General features: G+C 40.7%; 1 protein-coding gene across 5 annotated transcripts in view; it reads left to right on the plus strand.

Annotated features, from left to right (window-relative positions):
* Positions 1-12500, plus strand: part of dock10 (dedicator of cytokinesis 10) — an 82573-nt gene that overhangs the window by 26824 nt on the left and 43249 nt on the right. For 2 of the 5 annotated variants that reach the window (XM_050064062.1, XM_050064070.1), the window contains exons 1-2: positions 19-570; positions 10770-10889. In XM_050064062.1, the coding sequence (XP_049920019.1) occupies positions 412-570; positions 10770-10889 (279 nt within the window). In that variant the 5' untranslated portion in view covers positions 19-411. Of the gene's footprint in view, positions 1-16; positions 571-7404; positions 7565-10769; positions 10890-12500 lie in introns of those variants that run through there. The other 3 variants (XM_050064095.1, XM_050064086.1, XM_050064079.1) reach the window with 3 other exon arrangements.

The raw sequence follows: 12500 nt of genomic DNA on the forward strand, positions 1-12500 counted from the left end.
TGTGTGTGTGTGTGTGTGTGTGTGTGTGTGTGTGAGTGTGTGTAATAGAGGAAGAGAGAGGGAAAGAGAGAGAGAGTGAGCCATGTTAGGCTGCCAGTGTGTAAGCTCAGCAACAGCAACATTAGGAGCTGCAGACTGGAGCACAGCAGTGCAGGACAGAGACGGAGAGCTTGCAGAGCAGGACTTGTTGGAGTGAAGCAAAGGAGAATGGAGTTTCAGTTATCCTACTGGGCTTGAACAGCACACAGCACCTCTGGCTGGACCAGAGGCTGATTGGACTGAACTGGACAGTGCCATCAGGGCAGACTCTTGAGTTCAGGTTTACTGGAATAAACAAGGAACATCAGCTCAGGAGAAGCCTAACACTACTGGACGGGACCAGGCTGAACTACAAGTCAGTAGCAGTGGATTATGGGTTGTTCGGCTAGTGTGGTTCTGCTGCTTCGGTCTGTGGGCGGGGCCGACTGTGGTCACATGTGTTCACGACAGGACCAGATGTCATTGGATGCTGCTACTCCCACCTTAGAGGGTTACACCGCTACCACCTCACCTTTGACCATCATTGTAATGGTAACCAGCACTACTGCAGCACCTTTAACTCCTCATTAACTCTGCCTCTTCACCTAATGCATGTGTGGGCAAGTAGAGGGGACGACAGCATGTGGGTCTGAAGAAACTGTGTGCATGATATTTGGATGTGCATGCATGTATATATATTTGTACATTTTAATGGCAGTGATTGAAGGATAGTTGTCCTGATTTTTCTTTATCCTGGCACTCTGTTATGTTTTCTCTGCTTCTACAGTACACATTTTTTATTTTTCTCTGTTGCTGAGGTTGTTGTATAATCAATAATTGGGGCCTGGTTGTTTCCCTTCACAGCTGAGAGGCAGAAGGGCGGAAATGGAGGGAGGAGAATAGAGGGGGATGGTGGGGTCAGACATGAGGAATCTAGTTTCTGTGGGAAAAATCTGCTTGCTCTGCATATGGCCAACAGAGAGGATGATAAAAATAGCTATTCAAACAGAACCATAAATAAAATGGAGGATAAGAGTCGTTTGACTGGATGAAGGAATGAATAATTTGATGAAGGAATCGATGAATGAATTACTTGAAAGTACTTGTGTGGTTCTCCTTACTGACTTTTCTTTTCAGTACAGTCAGTACATCTGTTTGGTATCCACTAGTGTTGGCCCGATTTCTTTTTCCCAGAAAGACCCTGGTTTCTGTAAGCCCAGTGGAAAAAATGTTAGAGTTTTGGCAGAGTGGGATCTTTACACTCGCCCCTTCTGTTTCCCCTTTCTTTCCTTTCCCTCCATAAACCTTCTTTCTCCTCTGGTGCCTGTTTTTCTGGTCTTTGTGGCAAACTAGAGTCATAATAGTTTACACTGCAAAGTCATGCTTGCCTGCTGATTCTTGTACTGTAATTATAAGAGCATTATGCTGATATATTCAGGGCAGACTGTACTACAAACTAGTGCAGTAACTCTGCCTTTGGTGATCTTTAGATATTTCTGTGTCAGCGTAAGCCATTCATCGCATACATGTGTGGAATAGTTTTTACTTCAGATAAGTTGGTCACCTTTTTACAAAACAAAAAATGAAGATGGTACTGTTTTCTCTGACAGCAAGTCCTTGCAGTACAGTTTTATGCTTAAAGAAAGCCATCAGATGTGTGTATTCACAGATGCACAGGCCAGATGTGTCTAGTTTCAAAAGGTTTTGTGATGTATAATTGCATAAGATATACCGAGATAACCAAGCAACAGCAGACAGACGCAGACAGAATAGTAAAGGCCCAAGTATGAAGCCCTGGGGAACTCCAAAGGTCAAATAAAGCTCTGATTTGAAGATATAAGTGCAGCCAATTTAAAAATAACCCTAGGATGTTTAACCTATTGCTTAAGATGTTTAGTTATTTTATTGTTTTGTGTCAAATGCAGAGCTGTGATCTAAAAAAGCTATAAAAAAAAAAAAAAAAAAAGGAAATTTCTTGAAAGTTGATTTGTAGTCATGAAACTGATGACACAAGCATCTAAAAAAGGATTAGAAAACTGGTCTTCATTCTGTAACACTGTGATCAAGAGAGTGAATATTTTCAGTTTTAAAGAGAGCAAGAATTGTGCTAGAGCCTGACCGAAACTGGAATATAGGGCCAATGCAGATATTGGGGAGTAAAAAATTCCAAAACTGATATCGGCTGATACTACACAGAAGATATATAATGGAGGCAGGAAATTTTACAGTGACATCAGTGCACTGAAACAGTAAATTTTGTTGGGGATTTAATAATTATAATTTCTCCCATGCGTCTTATTCTGTATTACGTACATGTTTTCATGTCGGTGCATATCGGACAAGGTATATGCTGACACCAGTATATCTGTAATAGGCCTATATCGTCCAATTTTATCAGGCTTTAAAAAGTACCACCAGTCAGTGCTGTCAGGATAAAAGGTAAAAAAAAAAAAAAAAGGCCTCTATAAGTAATTTGGCTTGGAGAATGCAAAAGGCGAAATAAATTACAGGCATTGGGAAAAACAAGGGTCTAAGACATGCTCTTTAAGTCATCGTCCCCTAGCTGTAATATGTGCAGTACTCCCCTAACCTCCCTACATCTCTCCCTCCAAGCTTGACACTCTGTCACCCTGTCATTGTACTGACAGTGCGGTCAGGGAAAGAATGCAAATCCTCCGCTCTCTCTTTGGACACTGTCAGTCCTCTTTGGTGTTGACCTCTTCGGTGGCATTCAATCATGTTTTACTGGACGGTTAATTGGTTGTTGACATTATAAGTGATTTTGGGAATTATTTGTCCATTCACTGCAGAAAGAGGTCTGATTGTGGTCTGTGGAATGACCTTCACACAGCTGTATGGACGGACTGAAATAGATGTGTTAAGTGGACAACCACCACAAAAACAAAGTGCAGTGTGTGTCTTGGAAGATGGCAAGAAAGTTAGAAAAAAGGTTAATTGGCTTTTCACCACAAACTCAACACGTCAAATCGGGCCTACAGAGGCGAAGACCACTGTTTTTCATCAGAGGAGCGACTTTTATTAGAAGTATGAATCCCCATTAGCCCCACTGTCTCTCGCCAGACCTTGCATTGCTCTAATGATGTAAAGCAGATGACTGTCTGGTTTCTTCTCGTCTCTGCCGTCCCAGTTGTCCTCCTCTCTCCCCCTTTCTGTCTCTCCCTCATACTCCCTATCAATCTTTCACACTTCTCTCTTCTTCCAACCTCCCCGTCTCTCTGTTTTTGTCACACTTTCCTCACATCTTTCCTGATAAGCCCTTAAATCTGTGCTTGAGAGTGACACAGGCCAGCTTGTGCGCATGACGTGCAAAGAGCTGAACCCTGTGATTCCTCTCCATCTCTGTCTTATTCATCTCCCAACTTCGATTTATTCTGCTCTTCTTTTCTTCCTGTGACCAATTCAGAGCACCCCACCCTCCCCTCCCTCCGTCTCACTCTCTTGTTCACAGTTATGCTGGAGGAAAGCCATGCTGTGAGCCACCAGTCTAGTGCTCTATTTGTGCCCTCCACACAGCTGTAGTTTACCAACATCAACACCCACTTTATCTCACCCCTGCTTTGAGAGAGGGAGGGAGAGCAACAGAGGAGCGGGGGACTGAAGGAAAGATGTTAAAAGGGATGTTTAATAGGGTGAGGACAAGGGATCAGGGAAGAGACAGAGAGATAATCAAAGCAAAAAAAAAATAAAGGAGTGTGCTGCTGAGAATGTTTGATGAAATGAGGAAGCGAGAGAGGTGGGGATGAGAGGGAGGGATGGAGCCAGCTGAGGCAGCTGCAGAACAGAGGATGGATGGAGGGAGGGAAAGAGTGAAAGGAGAGGTGGGAGGTTGAGCTGCAGACGTTAAATGGGTTTGAAGGAGTGCAGTTCTGAGAGCGTAATTATGATTCATTATGATTTTGTCTCAGATGCAAAACATCAAAGAGTTATTAAGGGTTATTAAATTAGGAAAACATAGAGTAGATTAAGATTAATGCTTTGCTTAGAAATGTCTTGTCCGGGTAGACTTGCAGGTTGTTGTTTCAGTCTTTCATGAACATCTGAGTTGCAGTCATGATATACTGTAGTGTCATCGCTGATGAATGCTAAATACTCATAAATAGCAGGATCCTATGCATCCTTTGCATTTCACACATTTTGTTTTTTGTACTTTCCTCTGAAACAGATTTCCCACTTTAACCTCAAAAGAAGCTATCACCTCTCACATCACTTACCCCAAACCAACTGCCATTAACTGATAGAAGCTGCACACCTATAAACTATAGAATGCACTATTACACCTAAGAGGAGTGTGTGAGGAGCGATGAGCAGCCTCAGATTTGTATGATAACAAGTGTGGGAATTTGCAATAGCTGCAGTCACATGCGTGCATTCACATATGCACAACCTCACAAACCCTTGTCACTCGTCCAGTAATGCCTCCCTACTACAACTGGTTCATAAGTTATGAAAGAAGACGTGGCAAGATGTGCAGCCATGAATACTCTGACTAGCATGCCTAACATGTTGTCACTTTAAACTATAGAAAAGTGGAACAGCTGGAGCTGCTTGTGGCAGACTTGTTCAACTTTGCGAACACAGCCTCCCTCTTTCATTCCTTCAGCCACCTTGTTGAAAAGGTTACTGCTGCAGTGTTGCTGTTGATATGGATGTCTTTCACACTGTTTAAATGTGGTTGTGTTAGTGCTTTTCTTTTGGGCATGCATCTGTGCCCCAGCTTTGCAAACTGTTGGTGAGTTGGTTTGTGTAAAACGTATCCATGATAACACACAGAGCTGAACGTAAACAGGCAAGAGGATGTGTGTCGCAACTGCAGTAAAAAAACAAAACAAAAAAAATCAACTGAGGGTGCTTTCACACCTGCCCTGTTTGGTTAGATTCAATCAGATTCAAGTTCGTTTGCCCCCTAAGTGCGGGTCATTTGGGCAGGTGTGAACACAGCGATCTCATTCAGGTGCGCACAGAAACAACTGGACTGAGACCTTCTTCAAGAGGTGGTCTCAGTCTGGTTACAAACAAACCTTGGTGCAGTTTGATGAAACCAACTACCAAACCAACTACAGTCACATTTGGCGCATCCAGTGCATCAAAACATTGTTTTCTAGTTGGAGCCGCGCCTCGTTTTCAAACTGCTTGGTTTGCCTGAAGTGAATGATGCAGGCAATATAGTACACAACGACCAGTGCTAGAGTCAACCCATGTAGTTGTCTCTCCATTGTGACATTAGAAAGCATTGCATTTATCTTCCTGTCTTCAACATTTTGTTTACTTCCTGGATTTCTTCCACATGGAAATTCTGACCAATCAAGAGCAGTGTCTCACTCAGGCATTTGATCCGGTCCGCTTGTAAATGCTGCCGTAAGAACAGAAACCAACTCTAGGCAATTACGCAACTTTGTAACAAAATTAGTCCCTGATTTGGACCAAAGCAAGACAACACTAGGTCTGAAAGCACCCTGTGATGCATATTCTGAATACACTGTATACATGTCTGAAGAATGCTCCTAAAACAAGAATAATACAGGCATATTGCACGTGTCCTAATCAGAAATTGCCACATTTGGATAAAGGTCTGATTTGTTATATCCAAACAGAATATGCTGTTTACATGTCCAAATGCATCAAATTCAGATTATCGTCATGTTTGGAATAATAGGAATATTGTGTGCATATAGTATAGTGTGCACGTAAACATAGTCAGTGAAACAGCTGTCCTTTTGCTCATGACCAATCATTCCACAAAATCTAGTGCTCGTCTTTGGATCCATTTGGAAGTTATGCACATTTTTGTTATAGGCCACACACTCACTGCCCCACCACATTTACACGCACACACACACACACACACACACACCTTTTGAAGTGCTGGTTGCAGACAAAAGACGATCCAAGTTCAAATTGTGCAATGCTACATTTCCACATCTGATTAATCACAAATGCTTCAAATGCTCAGTGTGCACAAATTCCAAAAAAAAAAAATAGCAACATATTTTCTCATTTTAGCTCTTGTGGTATCCAGCCGTAAAGATAGTTCTGGGTTTGTTTACTCAGGATATGAGTTATGTACCTGAGGTTGCTGCCTCTACCACAACATAATTTGATTTTATCTGTGGTGCTCATAGCATTAAAAATGTAGATTCTTGTGTTTTTCCACAAACTGTGTCTCCTATAGTCTCGATAATCAACAGATGTTGCTGTAAAAACTTTATAGAGGAACCGCTGTCTGCCAAAGAAATAGTCCCTGTACAAACACATCACCCAGAGTGAAACAAGGACACAGAAAGAGGTGATGGAGTCAATTTTTCGGAGCTGCGAGAATGAAATTCCATTCACCTCCACTGCATCGGGATAAAGTTATAAATTCCAGACAGCTCACTGCAAAATGTGCATAGATAAATCAAACACTATCTGCATGTCTTAAGCACGAGAAGTACAGTAAGTGATACAGTATATATGTCTTCGCTGCAAATTGACCCTTTGAAGTGGGATAATGCAGCACATTGATTTCTCTGCGTCATTTAAACCATTAGTGCTCCCCAAGAAACCCTAATGACGGCACCCTATGTAATGTGTTAACAAAAGATATATCAGTTTGATGTATCATCGGGAGTTATTTCCTCCTGCACAGATCTCTGTTCTGCTATGAGGTTTAAGCTGGGGGAAGTGAGTGCCTGTGTGTTTACAGGCAAATATAGATGTAAGTGTTTTTGTGTCTGTTGTGTGCATTTGTTTAAATGGGATCATGCATCAGTGGATGCCTCTGTATGTTTTTATTTTGTATATGTCTTTTTATACATACAGTATATATGTATCTTGCAGGCTGGCATGTACAGGAGGACAGTGAGGCTTTAGAACAGGAAGTTGATGGTTTGCCTGCTGCAGTAGTTCATGTGTGTGTATGTTTGTGTGCATGTGTGGGCTGACAGTGCACTGTTGATATGTTTGGACAGAGGAAGATAAGATACTGAGAGTTTGACTTTGGGTGTGTGTGAGTATATGATAGTGTTTAACTGTCATATGGAGTATAAAACCTGCTAGATGCTCCCCTAACTTGTTCAGTATAAATAATGTCTTGCATTGTCTTACTTATTTGTCAGAAAGTGAAAGACACTGAGAGAATGGTGTGTAGAAACTCTGTCTGGTTGGTTAGTTTCTTGTTTGCCGGGGATTTTCATTGTGCGGGTGTGTGCGGTTGCATGCATATGCTGAAGTGTGTGTCGGACACCAAACATCAACTTCCTCTACATCCACGTGCACTGACACAAACTCAGAAAGCTGCTCAGTGTTAGTTCTGCTTCTGATGGAGCAAATGCCCGCGATGTGCGTTTTGTTTAGTTCACTTCTAATTTGGATTTAATATTTTTTTCTCTGGAGATAGAGGAAGTGCTGCTGCTCTTTTTGTGTGTAATATTGTACACACTTACTTGCACATTTGATTCTCCTCGCAATGAGCTTCAGGAGCAAAATCACCTTCAGGAGGAAAATAAAGAGCAAACGAGTGCGATCGGATTTCGCCCGGCTGAGTATTGTATGTATTTACGTGTCTGTCTCTGTCTATTTTAAGTCATTCATGCTGCTTACAACTCTTAACTAGTATTTATTGACTATCACATGGCTACAGTTACTATCAGTGACTTACACATGTTTTTGTCACAGTCATAATTGTGATTTACACAGCTTTAATGATTGTAGCCCACAGTCAGTAGCCATTATACTGTATTATAATGTGTTTGATATGTGTGTGCTTCATTTCCTCCTTTTTGGAAGATTGTTTGTTACACGACATTGAGCCAGGCTATGTGACAGGAAGAGCCAGATAGAAGAGAGCGCTTTGAAGCTGACAGATGTGTGTATTAATAATGCACACCTAGCAGAGCTAATGCTGTATCTGACAGATGTCAGCTCGTGTGGGGAAAGCGCAAGACTTTCCCCTGAAACGTTCACACTGACGTCACATGGGTCAGAGCAGAGTCACAATGCACCTATGAAAACCTCAAGCTTAATCTACTCGCCTGCCTCTTGCTTTCCTTTGTCATTTATCTGTTTGAATCCTACGTCATTTATCTGCTCATAAAGCTCATTTTAAATCATTTTGGTTTACCCACGTTAGGTATTAGGGCTACTTACTTAAAGATTTCTATTATCAATTAATCTGTCTTCTTTTTATCCATTGATTAAAATAGTAAAACAACGACAACAACAAAAAATGCTCAGAGCTCAAGTTGTCACCTTCAGACTACTTTTTTCACCAACACTCGAAAACTTAAAGGTCCAGCGTGTAGGATTTAGGAGGATATATTGGCAGAAATGGAATATAGTATAACGAGTATGTTTTCTTTAGTGTATGATCACCTGAAAATAATTATCGTTGTGTTTCCGTTACCTTAGAATGAGCCATTTATGTCTACATAGGGAGCGGGTTCTTATCCATTGATATTGCCATGTTGCATCACCATGTTTCTAGCCCAGAACGGACAAACCAAACACTGGCTCTTGATAGGGCCATTTGCGTTTTTTGCGTCAGCCACCATAGTTTACTACCAATTCAAATCAGCGTTCCATTTAGTTTGTGTACTAGTTTTAGTTTGCTAATAATTCGGCTCCTGGTAAAAACCTCCTTAATATCTGTATCTTAAGTTATCAGAGAGCACACATTAGCACATGCTGTGCTAGCGGCCTGTCTGCAACGAGCCAAACAGTGTAGAAGAAACACTGACTTCTAATGTGAAACTGCTTTATTCAGTGTTTCTACCAGTTTTAAGAACCTGATTTGTTTGTTTTTGAGAGGAAGAGACCTCTGTGAATAATTCGGCTCCTGTTAAAAACCTCCTGAACAATGAACAGTGAAGAAATCCTAACTGTCCTAAATTTCAGCTGGTTGAAATCTGCAGTCCTCACTGCTAGATGCCACTAAATCCCCCTAAATCCTGCACACTGTTCCTTTAAAGATATTTATTTTACAGTGACTTAAAATAGGGAAAAGTAGCAAATCCTTACATTTGAGACGCTAAATGCAGCACATATTTAGCATTTGTGCCTAATGAATTTAACTGATAAATCAATTATTATTGATAATAGTTTTTGGCTTATCAATTAATCAGTGTACTTATTGAAAAAGCCAGTAAGTAATACTGCTTTACAGGTTTGACAAGGAACAAAAATTTAGACAATAGCACACACCCACCAGATTAAATGTAGGTGACTACATTTTAGGTCCAGACAGAATATAAACCATGCTTGCAGTGTAAATCAGCGTACTCAGTTTTAATGCTGAATGGGGGTGGATATGAACAGTAAACACTACGGGTGGTGAGGGCTCTGCTTAGACAGATGGCTGTCCTAAAGCATGGATCAGTTTGGGATAAGTTGCATTCTCTGCTTCATTCCTCTGTGCTCAGTCTTGGTCGTGAGCCAAGAGGCCCATTCTGACTGTAAGGTAGCTATGGGGGGTAAAAGCCCCGGTCTGCACTGTCTGCGTGTGAACAAAAGCAAAGATCATTACTTCCTCTGCCTTCTCACCACAGCCTGCTCCGACTCTCGCTTTGCTGCTGTTGCTGCTCTGTTGCTATTCTCAGAATGACAAAAGTAATTCGCCATTGTCCTCTATCTGTAAAACACATTTCAAATGTTGTTTGTTTGTTTGTTTGTTTGTTTGTTTGTTTGTTTTTGGGCATAGACCCATCAGTGTCTTTAAACGTAGTTTTAAAGAGAGAAAATTCGTGCATCATTAATTCTTGTTTGATGGTTTATATACTGGGCGTGTAAAATGAGGCTGTGAGAACATAACCTCACATATAGAAGTTAGTGTGGTCGCTTATTGAAGTTTTCATTTACTGAAACCCCCACCCGTGTCATGGGTGTCCGGTTCAATGAAGCTGGAATTTAATACTTCTCTTTTTTAATGTCAGTTAATTTAAAACAATTCCAAAAAAGTATTTTTAGGTGTGGTGTGTCACAGCCTCACTTCAGCTGTAGCGCTACTTCCTCTACGATACTTTTAGTTGCAAATGATGTCATGGCAAAACACAGGAAATGTCACATCTACATCTGTAATGGCTACTGCATTTAATAATGCAGTCAGGATAATGTGCTTCATTAACACACACAAAACAAAAGCAGAAATAACTTTTAGAGGTGAATGTGTTAAATAAAGACATTTTCCTAAATACAATACAGTCTAAAGTTGGGCTGACACAATATCAGATTTTTTCTGCACCATTATGGTGGGCAAAATAGTTCACAATAACAATGTTTTTGTTTAAAGAAATTACGTTTTTGACAAATAAATTACTCTCAAAATATGGATGTAGGGAGGTGCAGAGACCGTAACTGTCCTACAGCGTACAGAAAGAGCAAGTACACTTAGTAGATGTGAAAAGGCAACTAGATGGCGTTGGGGAAGGGAGACAAAGTATAAACGTAAAGAAACAAATGATTAAGGAGGCACTGAATAATTAACACAATATTTTCATATGTGTATTAACATGATATTAATATTTATTTTTAAAAATCACAGTTAATACTGGTATACCACGATACCCTGACTCTAAACTTATAAGATGTTACAAGCAGGAAGTCAATTTGACCAAGCATTCAAGGCCAATTATCAGTGCTAGACACTTTTTAATACTTGGCATATGGTATTGCATCATATCATATCTTACTGTATCTTATGATTTTGCATTGTGTTGACGTTTTATACTGATCAAATGTCTCTGTGTTTCCATCTGCAGCAGGAGAAGCCGAAGGTCATTGATCCTCTCGACTATGAGACTGTCATCTCTGAACTGGGGGACGAGTTGAAGGAAGACCCTCTCAGAGACCTGCTCCTTTTCCCCGACAATGATTTCTCGGTAAGTGTGTGTGTGTGTGTGTGTGTGTGTGTGTGTGTGTGTGTGTGTGTGTGTGTGTGTGGGGGGACCTGATGGTTCAGTGGTTAATGCAGTCAGAACAAGAAGGCTCCAGGTTTGAATGTGAATATGATGACCAGTGCAGAGTCGCACAACAGTCATTTTCATATCTATAAAATGCAGCACATTGCATTGTGGGATAGTCAGTAGACAGTTGTGTACATGTACATGCCATGGACATAACCTTTCTTTAAGACACTATATTGTGCATAAATTTCAGACTCAATTTGGACACTTGGCAGACAGTGAACACAGCGCACATAGTAAAAGGGGAGTGGTCATTAGCTCTTAATCTGACAGAGACACATTGTTGTTTAGAATTCAAACACATGATATCCTCCAGCGTGACACACTTATTCACACTAATCATACATGTTGAGCATTACGGCCTTTTCATTACAGTCAACAATTTATCCTCTGCGGCTCCCTTTAGCCCTGTGTTCATTAGTACTTTCATTACCGTGCTAATGCCTTTTTGCAGACGCAGATCCACCGCACATTAAGATGACCTAATTGGCTGCTTGTGGTAAAGGGAGACATGTGCTTGCGGAGTTGCAGAGTTGTAGCTTTAATGCCTGACTCTGCTGGTTCCCAGCTCTGTCTGGCTACAACACAATCTCCTCTGATTTTCTTTGTCTCTGCAGCCTACAGTCAATTTCCATAATTGTAAGTGAAAGTGGTTTGGCAGAGTACTGCTAATGCACAAAAGGCATTTACTAGATCTGCCTCTATGCCAGTTGGTTAGTGAGCTCAGCGCTCCAGCCAGCTGATTGGCTTGTGTAAATCAAAGTCTCTGTTCACGCAGAAAAAATCTTTAGTGCTGACTTGTTGTCATTCCCGTTCTGCAGAATCACAGGGAACGGTATTTCTTTTTGAACATAAATATAAATATGGATGTTGATTTTTAGTTTCATGCATCATAAAATATACTTTATATTAATTAAAGCTGTATGATTCATAGGCTAGGTTATTAGTTGCAGGTCTAATCAGTGCTGAGAAAGGGAATACATATTAAAAGGTCTGACTTGAATTATTTATCTACACTGCAATGAAGCTAGCCAGAAACAATTTCTAGAAGGAATGAATGAATATTACATCACCATACTGAAAAACTTTTTGCATGTCCTCTCAAATCATCACTCGTAAGGTGTTAATATTTTAGCAATCACGGCTTCATTCCATCATCATCTGAAAATGAGTATTGAAACCATTTCATATATTCAGAATTGATAAATCAATTTTTTTTGGCAATAACACCAGTGAGAGTTAGCCGGCAATGTGATGAGAAGTTTTGTTGCTGAGATTATCTGCAGTTTAACACATAGATGATTGACGTATTAAATGAAAAACAGCAAGTGTATTAGTAACATGTTCAGCCACCGCCGTCCTCCAGAACAGCTTGAATGCTCCTTGGCATAGAGTGGTGTTTAACACGTCACTTCAAAATCTGTCCAAGATGTTCAGTTTGCATGTCTGTCTGTCCAGGAAGAGGGATCACTCCTCTGTCGCTCTTGTTGAGCTTCCTTCTATTGTTTTCCGCAGTAAAGGCTTTTA

The sequence above is a fragment of the Epinephelus moara genome, chromosome 2 (genome assembly GCF_006386435.1).
Source record: "Epinephelus moara isolate mb chromosome 2, YSFRI_EMoa_1.0, whole genome shotgun sequence".
NCBI lineage: Eukaryota > Metazoa > Chordata > Actinopteri > Perciformes > Serranidae > Epinephelus > Epinephelus moara.